General features: G+C 39.3%; 1 protein-coding gene across 1 annotated transcript in view; it reads left to right on the top strand.

Moving 5' to 3' along the window:
- LOC136763431 (acid-sensing ion channel 1C-like) overlaps positions 1-20821 on the top strand; it is a 50448-nt gene that overhangs the window by 9901 nt on the left and 19726 nt on the right. Inside the window, exons 2-5 of the mRNA XM_066717450.1 lie at positions 5527-5677; positions 8756-8883; positions 19174-19324; positions 20383-20439. Coding sequence (XP_066573547.1) covers positions 5527-5677; positions 8756-8883; positions 19174-19324; positions 20383-20439 — 487 coding nt within the window. The remainder of the gene's footprint in view (positions 1-5526; positions 5678-8755; positions 8884-19173; positions 19325-20382; positions 20440-20821) is intronic.

Below are 20821 nucleotides of genomic sequence, written 5' to 3'. Positions count from 1 at the left end.
GCTTTCTCTGTTAAAATACTGTGATTCTAAATGTCAGTCATAGAAAGGAATAACAGTGCATTAAAGGTAAAGGGTAATTGTGTGTGTGTGTGTGTGTGTGTGTGTGAGAGAGAGAGAGAGAGAGAGAGAGAGTTTGTGTGTGTATATATAATATTGCTAAGATAATGTTGTCTAGGAATGAGTCTTTGATTTACCACTCGGTTCAAAAGGACATCTTACACATTCACACAACATTTAAAATGTTTATTGTTTCCCCATCTAATCATTATACTGTCATTATCATAATTTACACAAACACGATTGCCAACACAAAGCAAAATGTGCACATTATCTAGCTCTAGCATAAAGTGATTAATACAGTTAATACCAGAGCCCCAATTTGCATATTGCATATGTGACATTGTGCAGGACAATCAGAACTATGACACAGAGGGGATATCTTGTTACCTGTAAGACTTTCAAACCCCTTGTTGAGTTGCAGTGCACCAGTAAAATATCCAGGTCTTCTCTGTAATGTCATCTACATTTTCTCTTCAGATTTGTACCTTGTTAAAGGTTTTTAATCATTTTTAGATTTTGCAAAAGACACGTTAAGAGCCCACTGTGATTCAGAAGAGTACCCCCACCCTCTCTGGCAGAGTTTAGCCCTGGCCACGGTGCTTCAAGGCCGCCTCCAGTGGCTCTTCAGCTGGCGGTTGTGAAAAATTAATCACTGCAGGAATTGCCGTGTCACTGATTGCAGGGTAAAATTCCTGGCGCTAATCAGGGAGAGACGCAGGCATTAAGTCATTCGGTTCCTAATGATTCGTCATGAATAATGCGAGTTTAAAGAGCAGATTGGGTGCACTTGGCTGATGTACATCGGCTCTTTAAATCGTATATAAAAAAAAGATTTTGATGTTGGAATCACAGTATTAGACACGGGGGGGGGGGGGTACAAAAGCTTTGGATACAAAAGAAACTCCACATCATGGTTGTAATAAAAGGGACAATATTATAAGTTTCTGTCTTGTTTTGCCTCAGTTGCAGGTACTGTGCAGCAACGAAATCTGCTGTAAACAATACAGATATATTATTCTTATACTTGGTAGCTTTACTCTTCTGGATGATTCTTTTTTCCAATTCCAGTCATCTGAAGCTGTGTATTTTCTTTGCCACTGGCAGATGAATAAATAATTTGATTTGGTCGGGCTCACCGTCTGAGAGAATCTCTGCTCATTATAAGAATGTGTTTTTCAGCTAATCTGACAATACTATGACCCATTCTCTTCCACATTCTCTCGGCCATTTTTGTTTTTTGGTCACATTCATCAAGATTTCAACTGGAGCTGCTGAGGGACATGAATTAATTGTGGTTTGTGAGTCAATTATTTAGTTATGTAGGGCAGCGGCAGTAGAACCATATCTCTTCATCCTCATCATCACAGTTATTGTCTCTGGCCCTTGTCAGAGTGATGGATGGGGGTCTCACATAGAAACAGGCAGTTTGGTGCAGGGATTGTTTTTGATATTGATTTCCCCTAATGATATGAAGCCATCATTGCAGTGGCTGCTCTCCATTTGAAGCTTAACTCATTAGAGACTGGGATCGTTGGCCAGATTGATCTTTCTGCCGGTGACGCTTTGGTGGGCTACGGTGGGGAGGATAGTTTCCAATCCCGCCCCCTACCCACTCTGCAGTCCAGTAGCAAATGGAAAGCAAAGTGTCCAGGCAGGCCGTGTAAAACCCACGCTCTCCCTGAAAGACACCGCCACGCTTCGATGCTCAGAAATCATCAGCTCTCGCTTTGGAACTCAGCGACCAGATTTCACACCGGCTTTAGAAGATTGGTCACACCACGCCAATTGACTAGCCTCCCCGACCTTTTCATTAGATCGCTTTAGCTCCGGGCGCCGGGGCAGGTCCCAGCTCTCATTGCCTGCTAATCACAGACTTATTGATTCACGGGGAGAAAGGAGAGAGAAACTAGATTTTCTTTTTCTGCTCTTCTTCTTTGTATTTATCCGTGGGATATTTGAACGAGAGGTGTAGGAGTTTTGTAGGAGGGGATTGTAGGAGAAGCTCACTGGGATGGAATGTTGGAGTATTGAAAAAAAGAGTGTTGATAATATATTTGTGTATTTATTCCCAAAGGGCATACAGTTAGTGGTGAATGGGTGGCCAAGTATCAGAACATGAATTAACTGAAACAAGTTCTGAAAACATATAATCACCTGCTTGAAAGATGGTAGAAAAAGTGTCCCCATAGCGCCACAAAATTAAATAGTCACGAATCTGTAATTATACTTCATAAAGAGTGAGAGAAGGAATCATTCAGAATAACACTACGGGAAACAAGCTGAAAATAAAGATAGTGATACCAACTTCAGTGACAGCAGAAAAAACAAAAAGACAAGTATAAGACAAGTCTGCTTTTTTCAAAATCCGACACTAATAATTTTGTAAGCAGCACTCAATTTAAAATGTGAATCCCTTATCTAATCCCACCACATCAAAGACAATGGCAGATATCTTTGAGAACCAGATATGATAAGAAGTTACGACTAAAGAAAAAACAACTTTGTTCAAATGAAAAAAAATGTCACAAGAGTCTCGAATTGTCATTAATGATAAAATAGACTAACAAGAGAGAGAGAGAAGATTATGGACAGATTAAGACATGTTTGAACTTCACAGGTGCGCCCGAATCGGTATGTGAGACGAAATGCAGGCAAGATAATCAGGATGCTGTTTCTCGCCTATAGTAAAACCTTGCAGTGGTGAGGAGATCTAGGGCAGGACTCCTCAGCTACATGTTTTGGGGGGTAGAGTAGGCGGGCCATAATCTTTATTTTGGAAACTATTCAAGTGATGGGGAGGGTGGTGGGGATTGGGTGCTAATGGAAGTGAACAAAACAGTTTTTCATTACTGTTTTTTGGGATACTAGGCATGAGTCGTGTTTTCTGTTGTTTCTCCTAATGACAGAGACGTCTGTCTGGGAGAATAATTGGCAACGTGATGGGTTTTTTGTCATCGGCTCTTCCCAGTGTGCCCCCATTAGCCGCCCGCCTCTCCTGTCCATGTCAAATAAATGATGTCCGATGTTTTCCCAAACCCTTGTACAAAATTCCTCTGGATGGATACAGATAATTAAATCAGCGTAGAGAGGCTCGGATGAGACGAGTAGATGAAACGGTTACATAGAAAGGAGAGAAAGTTAAAAAGTGACTTCCTTTGGAGGAGAAATGAAAAATGTCTCTGTGGAAAACGGAAACCTCTCCCTTTGAAATCCGAGAGCTAGACCCAGAGGTTGTGTTGTTGTAACATTGTCAGAAATGAAGATTGTTCTACTTTTAGTTTTTTTCATACATATTTCAAAAGCTGTTATCATTCCATTACATAAAATTAGCTAAGGCGAAGTATAGCAGGGGCTGAAATTTCCCAAGGTATGGTTGAGATCCAAGGGGTGTTTTATAAAGTGTAATAGCATGCCAGTGGTATTATGTAACTGTAATACATTCACATTTCTTCTCGGGCTGCACCATTTGTGCTGGTATCTCTCTGGGAACACACAGCAAATTGAAAACCATAAAGAGAAAATGTCAGACCAACGTGAGGGCAGGAAATGTGTCATTGTTCACCCTTGTGTAGTAAGGGTAAGTCACACAGAAAGAAGTAAAGAAAGAAGTTAATCCTTTAGCTATATTAGATCAATTCGAAACAAAACCAAAAAGATCTGTGCATCTTATGTTGCTCAAGCAGGGAAAGCTGAACCAAAACGTCTCTGTGACAGATATCCCTGTGCTTGGGAACAAACAGAGTGAAAACACAAGTTAATTAACAAGCTGCCCATTGTACATTTTACAGTACTGCAGCAAGCTTAACGAGCCGAATCTACTGGCACACAACTGAAACTGTTTCTGATATCAGCACTGCTTATAGGGGTTTTGAAAGTGGAAAGATCAGGCTTAAGGCACTGCTATAATTGCTGTATCAAACAGACAATGGGTACGATTGTTGACACACAGCATCCTGGTCAGACTCCACAAGCTTTTTGGATTCTTAGTTTGCATTTTTGTTTTAACCCCTACTGTTAAAGTATCCGGACACAAACTAGATTATACTTCACTTGATTAGTTCATCCATGGCTGCTCTCATTAAGTTGTAATTGACGATAAATAAGACCTGTCAGGTGTGCCACATGTCTATATGTGTGTTACATAAATAAATACATTAACACATCAATATATTTTGTAATGATTGATTGGCAAGACTGTCAATTGTCCTGGTTACTCTGTGGAATTTAAATTCTTCAAGCACAGGAACATGGAGCATGTTTTCTTGTTATCTTGACATAGAAATGTATTTGTTTGAGTAGGTCTGCTGTGCTGAACAATGTTAAATGGCTTTGTGGGATGTCCATTTGTATTTGTGTACTGTTCTGTGCTGAATGCGATGTTAGACGCCATTGCACAAGGGACAGATGAAGTGTGCGAGCTGCTCAGGGGTTAATGTCAGAATTGTCCCTTTTTCTCTGTTATTGTTCCCTCCCATTTTTATTTTAATGATTTTTACAAAATATATGAGGAAATTAATGAAACATTAATTCCGAAAGATTCTGGTATCACAGCATCATTCCAGACGTTGTGTTTTAATAGCAAATGCCTTCTTTATTAGACCAAATAAAAATTGTGACAGTGTTGATCCTGTGGACGGCTGTACACAAATCCACTGCTCAGTGGGAATCTAACGATGCCAGCTGGGCAGAAGTCTGTCTTCTAACAAGGCAGTGAACGCCAATAATACAGCACGGCTTGTCAGGTGAAACTAGCATCTGGCCAGATGAGGGGACAGTCATTGATCATGACGCCCTGTGACTGAACTTACGGACTGTGGGTTCAAGTTGGCACCTGCTTTGAACATATTAGGGAGAATATGTTTCAAAAGCAACTTGGTCTCAGGAGAGGGGAACACCACATCCTAGAATAATGCTTACAAATTAACTTCTCGATCTGATACACTGACATTAAAAAAAAAAAAAAAAGCTCTTTCCAATGTTTTATTTTACATTTAATAGTGGCTTGATTTAAAAGAAACATGAGGCAAATTGAGAGAGAGGGAGAGAGAGAGAAATAATGGAATGAAATGAAATGAAAAGCAATCTGTTTCAGAAAGCAAGTCAAGAGCGTTTTAATGAAATAAGCCCATAACTCTGCAATCCCATCAGCTCCACCTCTGTTAATAAATCCCAGTTGCAATTTATTTAAAACAAATCCATGAACAATGCAATTTAACACCAAGTCAAATAATTAATGCCAGTATATGTTTATTTCGAGTTATATAAAAAGACTCTGTTTTCCTGCCTAGACTATTTGAAACCTTAGACAAGATGCTCTCACACAGTGGGGAATGTTGTTTTTTAATATACCACTCAGCTTTATTAATCTTCCTGTGTTGGTTGTTGTGATTCCTCAGTCAGCAGTGCGTCAGAGTCTGACAGACATACACAACCCCTAAGGGAGATCTCTCTTTTTTCTCACCCCAGATCTACACACGCTACGGGAAGTGCTACACCTTCAACTCCGGGCTGGACGGCAACCCCCTGCTGACGACGCTGAAGGGGGGGACGGGAAATGGCCTGGAGATCATGCTGGATATTCAGCAGGACGAGTACCTCCCCGTGTGGGGCGAAACCGGTGAGCGGCGCAGTCCTCTCGTTCGCATCGTACAACACACACACACACACACACACACACACACACACACACACACACACACACACACACACATCCAGCCTCGCAGATCGCATCACAGATCAACAAAGACACCCTCCCCACTGCGGCAGGCCTAGCGTTCATCATCCGCCATAGCAACTCCAGCCAGGGCAGGCTAGGCTGAACAGCGTGGCAGACTGTGAGATTTCTGTGGCAATGAAAGGAGATCAGTCTTAAATCTTCTCTTAATGCAATGAAGGGAGGCAGAGACTCCTCCGCGGAGCCCCAGGCACAATTCAGAGCCATATTGCCTTGATGTTCCTCAAACTCAAGGGCCTGCGGTGTCACACACTCGTGTGGGAGACCATTAGACTGCGGAGTGAGACGCTGTAACGTTTATATACTTCATAGCCACACTTGGTGCACATTTAATATGTAACACTGTCATTGTCCACGAAGACTAGTTAGGAATAGAACCGACAGGAAAACACACACACACACACGCACACACGTATTTACGGTTATATCTGAATGTATTCACACCCTTCATCTGAACCACTGTTATTCCATGGTTATAGAGGCCGAATAAATACTGGTCATTAAACTAGATGCATTGATCAATGATATCTGTCCAGAGTTTGTTGAACAATGATTCAGACCTAAGATCAGTGTACAGACTGCAACAGACTGGGGGGTGTAAACTTAAGACTGCCACGCTACTGATGTGCAGTGCCAGTCCAGACTTTACCCCCCCACCACCCCGACACGCACACACCCCGTCTCCTTGCCCACGAGGGGAAACTGGCAGTATACGAGGATGATGTTAGAAAGGGGGCGGTCTAAACAAGGACATATATTGATTCCCATTAGGAGGCTAAAGCAATTCGGCTTGTTGATGAATACGGTGGACAGCCTAACACCGTCCCAGAACATTCCTTCTAAATCGTATGCATTCAATGCTTTTTATTTTGGGTTATTTTATTTTTCAAGGCAATTTGCACAGGGTTACACCTCATTGTCTCTCTTTTTGTTTTTGCAAACTTGTGATCTGTAAATTTGTCCCTTAGCAGGATGATCGCCTCCAGGAGGAAATTATACACACATCTTAAAAGAAATACGCGATGTTTTGGAACTGAAAGAGTTTGCTAAAACAATCACAATTGTGTTGAATGGCTCCATTCCTGTGTGCTGTAATTGATCGACATGATTTTGATTATTAATTACAAATAACATTGTTTTTAAATTGCTAAAACATTTCCATGTTTTTTTTTGTTGTTTTTTGTCTGACACACATTGCAGAAAACTGTGACTAATGTTGTAATTCACAGACATAAATAATAATCTAGTCACACGAAGAGTCAGCAAATTTCTTTACTTTAAAATAGTTTAAATTCTCACGGATGCTTACATTTTGCTGCCATTCTCCCTTTTAAAGGGGGGTAGAGTGATGTTCATAATGTCAAACCAACCACAAGGGATTTTTTTCTTCTATTTTTAGTTTTGAAAAGAAATTGAGAATCTGCTCAACACCAGTTAAGAGGAGCCTTCAGTGTTTACATTAAGATACATGCATATGTATTTATTTTGTATTTAATATATAGATTTTTAATAGAGTTTTGATTTGATCTGAGCCAAGCTCTGAATTCTCCAGCCGTGACAATGATGGGGATAAGAAGATATAAGGCAGAGTGAGCACAGTGTACTCTTGACCCACGCTAATGCTCGGGTATGAAGGGCAATTATGGTGTTCAAAAGACAAACCCAATCCCACAATACACCTCTGGTTTGATGTGGTCGATGCCTTTCATGATTTTGGAGACTTGAATCAAGTCCCCACGTAGTCTCCTCTGTTCCAGGGTGAAAAGGTTCAGTTCCCTCAGCCTCTCAGTAGGACATTCCCTTCAGACCTGGAAGGGAACCATGATAACCTCTCACTGTGTGTCCTGTTCCAGAGATATTTGATACAAAACTATAATTAGCCGCTTGTGAGGGGGGCTCAGATGATCAATAGTATACTTTGAAATGATCTGCTCCTTTAGCTCCTCTTTCTGAAATTTCTTTCATATAGGACACATTGGTTTGTTCTTGCAATTTCCTTCACAGAATACCTTGCCTTGTGAAGGGACATTATGGATATATAGGTGTTATATTATATATTATTCCTAAACTCTTTGACCATCCATTTTTTCTTCACCCTGTAGGTTATTTTGACTCTGAAAGCTATCTGCAGCCTTCTGACTGAGGGCACTCCCTGTGACGAGAGCTAATAGCATAACGAAAGCCAATTAATGATGTCAATAGAGTGTCCACGATGATATAATTGCACATTGTTTTGAAAGTGAAAGAACATCAGTCTTTTGTACCCAAGAAAAGAAAGAAACCATTCCAGGTTGAATTTGTTTGAAGACAAAACGCGATTGATCTTTAGTGCTCAGATCATGCATGAATGTGGGAAATGAAAATTCATTAATTACTTAATCTGGTGACAATAAGAGTGCATTAACTGTTGTTTCTCTTTGAAGAGTGTCTGTCAGCTGGTTACAGCAGCTTATTAAAGAATCTTAATGAATCATGCATTGTTTTGATGTGCCGTCCAATTTAAACTCCAGTCAGTCAATTGTTTCAAGATAAATGGCGTCACTGCCGCCCACATAGCTCTTCATATAGTTTTATTGGAGAAAGACAGAAGAATGCAATGAAAGAAACGCAGGAAGGATCGGCAGACAGATGAAACTAGAGCTGATAAAAGTGGAATAAAACTACATTGTGTGTATGTGTGTATATATATATATATATATATATATATATATTGTGCAACTATATTTGTTAGAATATGCTTTCAATGAGAGACATCTGATATGAGTTCATGTTGAAAAAAGAAAGACTCTGAGTAGGAATACACTCGGGACTGTCTCAGGTGTGTCTTGATTGTGTGCGTTTGTTCCCTCTGTGCTGTAACATGCTGACACTATGTGTTGATGGAGAGTTCACGCTGAGGGAACTGTGCTTGGACGCTGCCAGGCGACTGATTGTCATGACCTTCTATGGCTGTATCCACAGATGAGACCTCTTACGAAGCAGGGATCAAAGTTCAGATCCACAGCCAAGACGAGCCGCCCTTCATTGACCAGCTTGGATTTGGTGTGGCTCCTGGTTTTCAGACATTTGTATCATGTCAGCAGCAAAGGGTATTTAATATGAACAGCACCACAGACTTACCCCCCTGCCCCATAACACACACACACACACACACACACACACACACACACACACACATGCACACACACACACACATGCACATGCACACACATGCACACGGACATGCGCACAGGCACACACACACACACATACACAGAGTCTCACACACAAGGCTTAACACCTTAAAAAAGGCTCTACGTTAGCGTTTTATCGTCACACCTGATTTTCACAGTCCTTGTTGCGTTGTGTTAGTGAAGTGTGCAGCACTGTGTAGACATTTTAGTGATATGAAACGGATATAAAGTGACACTTCAGTTAAAGATACCCTAATAGTCATATTCTAGCTCTTATCCAGACCCTAAATCTGACAATGGACATTAAATCCAAAAGTCAGTAGACATTATATATATATATATATATATATATATATATATATATATATATCTAAATACAAATTAATCTTAATTCAACCTTTTGGAACCCACACACAGAAATGAAATGATGAAAATACTAAGTAGAACACAAGTAATTAACAAATTCAAGTTCAATGACTGTACTGTTCTATTACTATAGCTGAGGATAACGACGTTTAAAATGTGTGTTCGTTCTAAACACTGGCATATTAGATTGAAATGTCTTCAGTGAGCGTATTTAGCTGTGGAGGAAATACTCTGCGACCCTTTAAGATGCAATTATCTCTGTGCTGCACGCTTCTATTCGATGGCACATCTGTGCGTTTAATTAGAGTCCATTTGCTAGATTTGTCTTCTTAAGCCAAAGGCCTGTTTCGTGTCTCTATGAAGTGTGTGGTACATCGTAATGTAGAGGCCTAAATTACTGTAATGACTTTCTGCTGAATTACTATTTCCCAAGTCCATCCAAAGTGCAAAGATGCGACCCTCGTTATCTTCTGAGGCAATAACAAAGGCTTTATAGGAAATCAATGAGGATTTGGAGCAAAAAAACATTTACCTGAAACCCCTCACTAGAGTGAAGGATCGAATCAATTCTGCGGCTTCTTTCTCAGACGCTGCTTTTAGTTTGCAACACAAAATTTCTGAGAGAACAATCTTGGTTTTGGTTGATTGGTCTTCTTTAAATGGGCCATGGCTTTCTAAAAGGTAGTAATTCAGCATTTATATCAGTGTGTGGAACAAAAAAAAACTTGCGGTTTCTTGAACGCCAGGAAAAGGACTGGGATTCCTGCGCCTGTTGCTCAATAAACTAACACATGGGGAATGGAGATTGTAAATGATCACAGACAGTGGTCACGTGGGCAATGAAAAGACCTTTACAAATATTTGCAAACGAATTAAGATTTAAAGTACTGACTCAAAAATAATAACTTCTTTAGACATTACCAGCCACTGTATTTGTAATGCAAATTGTGTTTGTGATTCAATTGCTCCTTCAACACCAGCTTCTGTATCCTGTGGAGGACGAGTACTTCTCCATATTGTGGGTTTTTCCGGTTGCAGATTTCCCTTTGGTGTGAAGTGGAAACTCAATAGTGTAACATTTGTAATAAATCACATGCTTTAGTTTAGTATTTTAGTATTTGGTAGGAACTGTACAAGGAGATACAATGTAAACTGTCTGCCTCTTTGAGCCCCGAGGGTCTTAATTCTTAAGCTAATACTGTGGTCTTCTTTGGAGCTTGTTATCTATTATACAATGAGCCTGTAAAACAGCATTTTAAATAACAGTGTACTGTTTTTGGCTTCCTGAGAGGCTGTGATGTTAGATTACATCCCACACTTGACTGTCTTTGATGTCAGAGAGCTGTTTTAATGTTTCCAGGATGTGTTCGGTACGGACCGGCTTCCATCGCCGTTCCAACATCTTAATAACTCTCACAACGTCCCGGTGGAATCATAGGGGGAATTAATTTGCGGTGCAATGTTTTAAATTGCATGATCCCTTTACCACCTTGCCGGTTGTGCTGTCTCAGCTCTCTCTATTAGCAATTAGTTTTGACTAGGTTGATCTCTTAACAATTACTTTCAGCCTCCTGACATAATTGCGATTCGTTGTGCTAGTTTTTCAATCCCGCCGAAGAAAGTTGTGGCGTTTTTAATGAAGACCTATGTATAGAACCATTATTGTTTTAATTCCAGTTTATTTTCTGTTGCTTCTCTGCTTTGCAACCACTTCAGATGCAAATCCACTGTGAATTTCCTTTTATGTATCTTAGTGTTATAACCAAGTGCATGTTGTTGTTGTTGTTTTTTCATCATCTATTCGTACTTTTTATCATTGTGTTTTTAATAGTATACATGTTATTCTCATCTATGTATACTGCCATAGAGACCCTCACAAACCTCACTGGGTAACAGGACAGACAGATTGAAACCATTGAGCTTTAGCTAGCTGGTTAGCTGAAAATTATATATTTTCTGATGCACATAACAGACATACACACAGATAAACTATTAAATGAATACATAATAACTCTGCCATGAACCTATGATTGTAAAACATGCATTCTGCCCCATAATCTCCATTGCAGCTGATGTTCTGCCTCACAGGCTCAGATATGGTTGGCAATGCACGGTTTGCACCAGTTCAGAATGTCACTCAGAGATGAAGTGTGTCGTCAGTTGTCCTGCCGTCTCCGTGAGGCACATGGCATTAGACACCTCGAGCTACAGGCACACGTTGCTGCTCAGACATCACACAATGGCAGTCTGTCGTAAACACTGCACAGACGTGCTGAACTGCCACGCGGTTTCCCATTGGGGCTCAATTCAAACGAACTACTCCAGCGCATGTGTTTCTGTAATAGTGGAAAAACCTCTTTCAAGTCCAATTTTGATGAGTCATTGAAAACAACAAAAAAACTGTCTTACCTTCTGAAGAGTTGGAGAGATTTTCAACACAGGTCTTGTGACTTGCCATGAGATCCCAAACAGAAAAGGCTTGATGGGCCAAATGCAATTCAAAGCAGCCTGTATTTCTGCCACTGTACAATGATATGAATTTCTGAGTCATTGGAGACAACAATCTATTAATCTACTAAACAGAAATATAATTTCAGTGAGAAGGAAGTGAAAAACATGAATTCATCACCAAAGATTTTAAATCAATCTCAAGTTCCTGTTTGCCTGGATAAAATATTTTTAAATATTACATTCCTGACTCATAGTTTCACAGTTTAATGGTTTTAAATTACAAATGACAGAATCAGAGTCCCTACGTCTTCCACGGGTGAACTTTGTAGAGTCATTTCACTCCCAGGCCAATTTTCAAGGCTCTTAACTGTAGTGCTCAATAAGTGACTTTTTCTGGAAGACACATTTTCCATTTAATTTCACAAACTACCATTGCCAAGCTAGATACATAAATATAGCATATAAAAATGCTCCTTCTTTCTATGTTCATCTGTATAGTTTTGTGACACTAACAGCTTGTGTTTTCTTTCAGGAAAATATACAGTGCTGCTTTCAGTGAAGCAAAAAAAAGCTTTTTTTGGAAATTGCCTTGTTAATGTATTAGGTTGTAGTACATTAGGTGGCCATAATGCTCTCACAAATATAATCTGAGGGCAGTCATGTTTTTCTGCAACAATAACAGCTATTCCAGGCAACAAAAAACACATTCTGTAGCTACGCAGAAATGTAAGAAACTTTCATTTGAAAGAAATACTTCAGAAGTGTTTTCTCACAGTCTTGTGTAATTAATACACTGTTCTCGTTTTATTTTAATCGAACAACCTCTGTTAAAGCAATACTTTTCTTCCACCTGTTCCTCCTCATTAACTATGCCTCTACTTCATTATTATTATTATTATTATTATTATTATTATTATTATTATTATTATTGATGTTGTTGTATGTGTTATTTGACAGCTGTGACAAGGTCTTGTAGGTTACACAGTGACTTTGATATTTCATTATGAATCTGTATTCAGTCACTTTAATTACAACTGGGAGATGTAAAACACCAAACCATCTGGGAACTGCAAATGTTTAGAAATATACAAGTAAGCAAATCTCTATATTGTCACCGATATTTTCCTACGAAACAATGTGTTCCTAAGGTTTGAAAGACCTGCAAATATCACTGCAGCACTGAAGTTACAGTAGGATCATTAGTATCCTGTCCTTCTTAGACACCGTGATAAAGTCCAAATTGTATTGTTGGAACAATTTAAGTGGGTTTTGATACAAATAAGAACTAGAACTAAGAGGGAACCATGCATCCAAATACAGAAACCGCACACGATAAACATGTGCAAACCTGGCAATCAGTGAGCAAGAGTCAAGCAAGAGCTGAAGCCATGAGACCTTTTAAGCTTTGCTCTGTTCATATATTGTATAGATTGCCAATCATCCAGTATCCCATGTCTTATGCACGGGTTTGTGTGTGTATCTTCCATAAAAGAGCAAATCACTTTGTGGCAGTCCTACATACTGGTAGGACTTTATGTTCATATTATGGAAATAGCCTGAGAACATTACAGTCTTACCATAGGATCGCAACACATGTCAAATCCTGTGCTGATCCACTTTCAGTTGGTCAAGATAACACACTTGATATGCAAATCAATAATAATACACAACACACTCCTGGGAGGAGTGAATCTGTTGCTTACATGCCCAGTTTTGACTCTGCAGTCCCTGTTCTCTGAACCTGCTTATATCTTCCCCTTGGGTCAGAGCTAGGGTGATTGATTTGAGCTTTTATTATGTATGCAAATCACAAATTATTATTATCATTATTATTTGGAACGTGCAATTAAACTACCCCTGCCTGTAATGGAGGAATATAATGAATGCAAAAGTATTGCTGTTAACTTCCGATTCTCTCAATGTGTCCATCCTCTTGGTTGATGTGTGTGTTTGATCGATGTGTTCACTCATTTCCCCAGACGAAACGTCCTATGAGGCCGGTGTGAAGGTGCAGATTCATGGCCACTCAGAGCCGCCCTTCATTCACGAGCTGGGCTTTGGGGTCGCCCCCGGCTTCCAAACATTTGTTTCCACGCAAGAGCAGCGGGTAGTGTACCTACTGTGCCAGCCAGGTTTGCTGCATGCTGCAACTGTAATCTCTCCCACGCTACCTCTGTGGCTCTAACAACCACCTAGTCGTCTCCTCCATCCCCCTCTCTCATCTTCTCATCTTACCCATATTTACAATAAGAAAAGGAATCTTTGGATCTTTGGCTGACATGCTTCCTGCTCGTCAGTGTTGAACGAGCTCTCTCCTCGCTCTGGTGTTGGTGTCTACATGCATGAGCCGCTGTTGCGTCTTGCTGCAAACATTAACTATTTTGGCTCTTTCTTTATTTCCTTGTTTGTTTCCTAGCAGTTCAGTCACCAGTCTTTTTATAGTAGAAAATAAAGAACCCCATTTGGGAGACTCGATTGACCGGGAACTAACATTTCTCCTGGAACCACAACGAAGGATCTGTCTCTTGCAATTTGATTATGATTCACCTATTATTCAGCATATTATTAATCTTTTTTCATGTTTGAATATTTCACATATTTCACAATTCAAATATAAATGTAACTATTTGTTTGTGTTTATTTAATATGTCTACATGTTTAATAGAAGCTCAGTATTCAAGCTTATAGGTTACACATTACAGTAGGTCTCCCAAATTAACATTTTAGGTACTCAGTAACTACATGTTAGTTACTAATAAGAACAGTGTAATTATGCTTTTGTTAACATGTACTTAATGTGTAAAAAGTGGGTCATGCCCGGCTGGGGTGTAGGTTTTGTTTTAAAACTGGGGGGACACTGTCAATATTGGGGGGGACGCTGTACATTTTTGGGGGGACACTGTCAATATTGGGGGGGATGTGTCCCCTATGCCTATAGAGCATAGGGAACAATTTAATTAAAGCTACGCCTATGATACCCGGTAGAGCTCCAATGGCATCCTTACCAGACAAATGTGTTCTTACATATACTGTTAATAAATTCTACACATTAAGTACATGGTAACAAATGCATAATTGCACTGTTCTTATGAGTAACTAAAATGTAGTTACTGAGTACCTACTATGTTAATAAACTGTAATTTGGTAGACCTATTGTAAAGTGTTACCAGCTTATACATATATTATTACACTATACATATAACACTTGCACATAAATGTTTGATATGACAAAGTTAAACATTTGTCTAAAAACTGTGAAAAGTGGAAGTGTTATTACTGTGTTGTAATAATGCATACATTAGGCCTTATTAAACTGACATCTATTAAATGTTTATTAAACAATAATTAAACATCAATACATAGCACATTATCAAAAGTATTCCCACAAAAGATACATTTTGAAAGGTACTACGAAGCTTTATGGATTTGCATTCACATAATAAGTCAGATACAACTTTGAAAGCTTTACGCTAAATTCATTTTGTGTGAGATTTGACAAAAGTTGTCAAGGATGTCAAAGTTTTAAATTTTTCAACATTTCTCACTAAAGTTTAAGCTTTAAGCTTGTAAGGAAATTGAACGCAAAGCTCTATTAAAGCTCCTGCTGGCCATGAGGATGGTTAGCAAGGGTAGGCCCTTACATAGATGTGTGGGGCCCCAGCTTTGATGACTCTCCCTGCAGTAACTATAGGATCTGTGAGTCAGTGAGTGCACCCTGAGGGGTGGACCAGTACACAACCCTGTCTCAGTCCACATATCAGACAGTGAGTCCAGCTTCTAATCCAGATTGAATTGCATCAGTGTTCGTGTACTGATACACACAGTAACGTTCTTCCTTTAAATAAACTGCAGCAGTCTGCCTAATTATTAGAAGAAGTCAGTGTAATTGTATAGAATAATATGTACGTTTTCAAGATAATTCCTATGTAACACACCTGTCAGTCTGCTCAGAAATGCAGCCATAATGCATCAGCATTTGTGTTTATTGCTTGTGTTTAAAAGGAATAACTAAATTAAATGTAATTTAATGACGGCAACTACCAAAAAATGGAATGTGTTTGCTGTCAGAGGAGTGATAGGAGAGGTGGGAAAGGGTTCTCATCAAGAAGAACCGTTGAAAGCTATATACCAGCCTCAATAATGATGCAATAACTTGCACATCAGCTCCGAGCAGTTATTGATATAAATGTCTAGCAGGAGCAGTGTTCTGTGCAATGAGGATTTATGTGCACTTCCAGACCATTTAAAAAACACTGCCTGTTTCCTCTGGAAAAATACTACTTCAGATGTTTCGATTTAGAATTGTTCACACACTAATGGGCAGTATAGAAGATTAATCTAGGAAGAGAGGCCCTGTGTAGTTTAATGAATCAGCTTCATTGGTTTACTAGGAGCAGGGTCTGATATCCATATGCAGTGCAGAGAAATTTCTCCTTAATTGGAGCTGGATATTCCCGTGACAAGTACAGGAGCTCAGTCTTGTTCCCCCACATCCTTAGGGCAAAGAAAGTCTTAGCATTTTGTTCATATCCAAGAGTCAGCGTCCAGTTCTGAGGCAAGTTGTGTTTCCTCAAAGCAAATCTCATTGTTTGGCAGAATGATACACCTGTTCACAGTGTGTTGGGATTCACAATTTGTAAATCAGAGATGGCCTCGGAGCCATCTGGTCACCACGCTGGCTTCATACTCGATGAAACCGGATTGCTTCGGTGACTCCCCTTTCTCTCTTGATTAAACTATTAATTAAGAAAATAAGGAGAGCTTATGATCTTAAAAACAATAATACAAAAATAAAAAGTAACCTTTACACAAGTCAGTAAAAAACATTACTAAAAAAGGTATTTCTCTAGATAAAGTCTCTAGTCTTTAATTTAAACGGCTTCAGGCAGTTATCTGAGACTGCACAGAGCGCAGCTCGATAACTCTTATTTTTCACTTCGTCTCAATTGTGCTGAAATCGCTGCTGTTCGCTCCCCAAATGGGATAATACGTTCTGTGGACGTTTGATAGTCCGGCTGCAGCGACGGCTTCATGAATAGATTATTCTCTCTGCGACTCTGTGTAGCTATATCTTGACAAAGGCCTTAATTGCTTGTTTCACTTGTAGTAATTGGATGGAAGTCATTGAATAGCTTGCCTAAATGATTCAGCTGACTCGTGTCATATTTGCATTACAAAGACAGTTGGTGACAGTGGTGATGTTCTAACTTTCTGGATGGGAGAGAGTGCGCTTTTAAAAAATGGAAGATGGATATGGGAAGCTTTGAGGAGAAACTGAAAGCATTGGGAAAAAAGAAAAACTTTTAGAAAAAGAGAAAAGGAAAGTTACTATTATAAAATCCCAGTCCATCAAAAGTCTATAAATAAATTGGGTCCATCAGTGGTTCCCTAGAGATGGATATGTAAACCATAAACAAATGTTCAGAAGCTGGCTCTTCAGATAAAGTCGTTGAATGTTTTCAAATGCTTCTTTTGACATTCAGCAATTCATCACACTATTCAGTGATTCGTTGAGTTTAATTAAGTGATAAGTACCTATTTATCAGCTTTATCTCTTGGTGGGTTTGATGAACACTAATACAGTCTAGAGAAAACTGTAAAGGTTCCAGTTGACTGAACAGTAAAGCCCCGAATGCCACGACGTGGCAGTCCAAATCTCCACACCCCCGTATTAATTAAGTTAAATCAGCTGGGATCTGTATAGTTTTCTTTAGCCCAGATCTATGTCCAACAAACTCTGACTGATAAGTATAGCTTCATTAGCAATACTTATTCAGCTTAAGTTAGTCAGTGTGTTACATTCAATCAAACGAAAGGTGTGAACACATTCAACCAGAAATGTATTTAATATTAATAACTTTAAACCTTGCAAGAATGTCAGCTCTGCTTTTGTTTTGTTGATGATGATCAAATAAAACAAAGTAACCAAAAATATAACAAATTCCAGTGGCTGGCAATTACTAGAAAGATAAAATACATGCATTGTATGATTATCTATATAACTAACTGGCTTGATACCACAGCAGCCAGTGTAAGAGGTCTGTGCTCATTTCTGACTCGGGTGAAGTATATAATCATGGAAAATATATGTTTAAAATATTTGTAAAGGTGCATTTCATGTAAATTAAATAATTTGCCTGCTTGTTTGTTTTGTACTCTTCTTGTGTCCTCTCTGAGGTTTGTTTTGCTCCTTCTAATTGTCTCCATTCCCCACAATGCTCTGCTTCGTCCACAGGTTTTCTGTGGCGTCTGTGACTGTTTCTGCATGGTGTCTGCTTGTCCTTCTCTGCCAGCTTAATTTATAGATGGTATAACAATGTCTTGTACCTGTGTACTTTTCTTGCAAAAAAAGCCTTATTGTAGTCTTGTAACCTGTCAATGCAGAGATGTGTTACATCAGTCTGGTGTAGAATCAAAAATTATTTTAAAAAAAGGATAAAAGGGATAAAATACTATGCATAAATGTATTGCTAATTGTAATGCCTACCTGGGGAACTCTAAATTAATATAAAATAGCATTACAAAGTTTTTGGTAAATATTGCTATAAACAATATTTTAAAAAATGTACATCTCGAGAGTAAAATAGAGAAATAGTTCAGAAATAGTTTAAATGCATATCAACTTAAAGTAACTCCAAGTTATTATTAAATTATACAAAATATTAGATAAATATTGCTATACAATAAATTTCAAAACATGTTACACTACTCATCTATATATGATTATAGGTTAATACATAATAATTTTAGAAATTATTCAACGGTTTATTCATTTAAAAGGGAGGTAGGTTGTTTGTTTTTTACAGATTGATTTTTAAATATATCTTATTGGCTGATGAAATTAAATGCACCAAATTGCACATTTTTTAAATATAGTCAGACCGGGGATAATTGAATCAGCAGCACAAACACAGTGCAGGTTTATAGGTCTTTAGACATGTTTCAAAGCCTGTAGTCAGCAATGGAAATGCTTTGCTTTACAATTAAAGTACAGCGCACTGTCTATAAAGACTGGTTAGCCTATCATTTCAGAGGTAGGAAAGTTTGCTGTTGTGAAGACAAGCCTCATTATGGATAACTGCATTAAAAAGCAGCATTGATATTCCTCAGACAGCAGCCAGGGAAGCTTGCAGGGACATGAGAAGAAAATAGAAATGAAAGCAATCATACATTAAAGAGTTATTTAAAGGCCCTACCAACACATCCAGCCACTCACACTTTATTCGCTACTTTCTTACTAGCAGAATAGTTTTGAATGCACAGCACAGAGTAAGCACATATTAAACATTATCCTTTAAATTAAAGTGATGAGATCTGTGTGTCTGATCTGTGTTTTAGTTGTGATCAACTGTTGTTAAATGAGGCTGTTGTGTGCTGTTCACGTTTCAGCTGATGTACCTCCCTCCCCCATGGGGGGACTGCCGCTCGTCAGCCATGGACTCAGAGTATTTCTCGACCTACAGCATCACAGCGTGTCGCATCGACTGCGAGACGCGCTATCTGCTGGAGAACTGCAACTGCAGGATGGTGCACATGCCAGGTATGTCACGTCAAGAGCACGATCAGGGTCAGAGAGGTGCCTGTAAATCAGCAACCTGGCTTTCCATTGTTTTCAAAATTACCAGTAACTTATTATTTATATTCTGTCCATATTCTGGAATTACCAACAGTACATTGGCACTGGTATGAATGCAGGAGAAATGTGTGCATCTAGAAAATATCCTGCCCTGTCAAGGACTAGGACTAGTGCAGCTCTCGCTGGTAACACTGGGGCTGACCAGAAGACTCCAGCCTACCCTCTCCCAGCACTGCTCAGACAGTGGCATGGTGTTGGGGAATCCCAGTCACGGAGGGCTACAACAGAGTCCAGATCCATTGAGAACTGAACCACAGGGCACGGCCTGCATCCCAAAGAGACGATTTCACTGGCTACACCTCTCAGACACCCCTAGCTGTACATATCCTGAATACAGATCGAGGAAGGATGTTTATTTCCCTGGAACCTCTCTTCCCTCTCGTGGATTCTCTCCGAGCTTGCCCTGATCTCATATTTCCCTGGGTTTTCTGTTTTTAATAAGCTATAGAGAAGCAGCAGGGCTCTGATAAGGTAACTGGAACTGACTGAGACCTTCAGGACATTTCATGACCAGGGCCATTTGGTATATGAGCCTGTCGTGGTTATGTTACTCCTCCGAGATCTCTAGGATGCACCCCTGTGTCCGGGGACTGGCTTTGCGACTTCGGGGCTTTGGCACTCCTCTGAGTAGCGTGGCCCCAACACTCAGAGGTGTGTGTCTGAGCTTTGACTGCATCTGCTCCCCTTCATTTAGAAATTAAACTCAACCTTAGACAGACGGATTTAAACTCCATCTACATCATGATTTCTGCACGGATGCGTACAGTTTGTATTTACAAATCACTGGGAATTACTGGAAATTAGGTCTGCATGAAAAATCTCATCAGGGGAATCTGTTAAGGGATCATTTTGTTTTGCTGTGATGCACATCACCAGTAAGACGTCTGGTTATCTTGAAAGCATTGCTAATATAAATCTGCTTGGGTAGTTTTGTCGAATTTAACACTTTCTCTGTATTACAGGCAATTCAATTGTGTGCACACCTGAACAGTACAAGGAGTGCGCAGATCCGGCATTAGGTAAGAATCGACATATATCGGAAATACTTTACAATAAGTGTCTCTAGTTACATATATCATGTGATGATCCAAACAGCTAAAGGACGGAAGTGATACTTCCTCGACATTTGCTGTAATACTAAGCCTGTATCTCATTCCTATATCCAAGAAGACATTCACTAAAATTGTAATTAGTTTATAGAAATTATTATATATTTTATCAAATCTGCAGGTTTAGGTTTAGGCAAAAGAAAAGCAACTTTGCTCCTAAAGCAACAAATCTGGTCTTTACTTAAACGATTATTTTTTTCTTTACTTTTGATGACCTTTGATAAACATGCCACGTGTTGATGTTTGACTATATCTGGTAACATGGCCCGCTGTAATCAGGCTGCTTGTTTTT

This window comes from Amia ocellicauda, chromosome 2 (assembly GCF_036373705.1).
Source record: "Amia ocellicauda isolate fAmiCal2 chromosome 2, fAmiCal2.hap1, whole genome shotgun sequence".
Taxonomy (NCBI): Eukaryota; Metazoa; Chordata; class Actinopteri; order Amiiformes; family Amiidae; genus Amia; species Amia ocellicauda.
The sequence above is the reverse complement of the archived record's forward strand: the minus strand, read 5'-3'. Positions and strand labels throughout refer to the sequence as shown.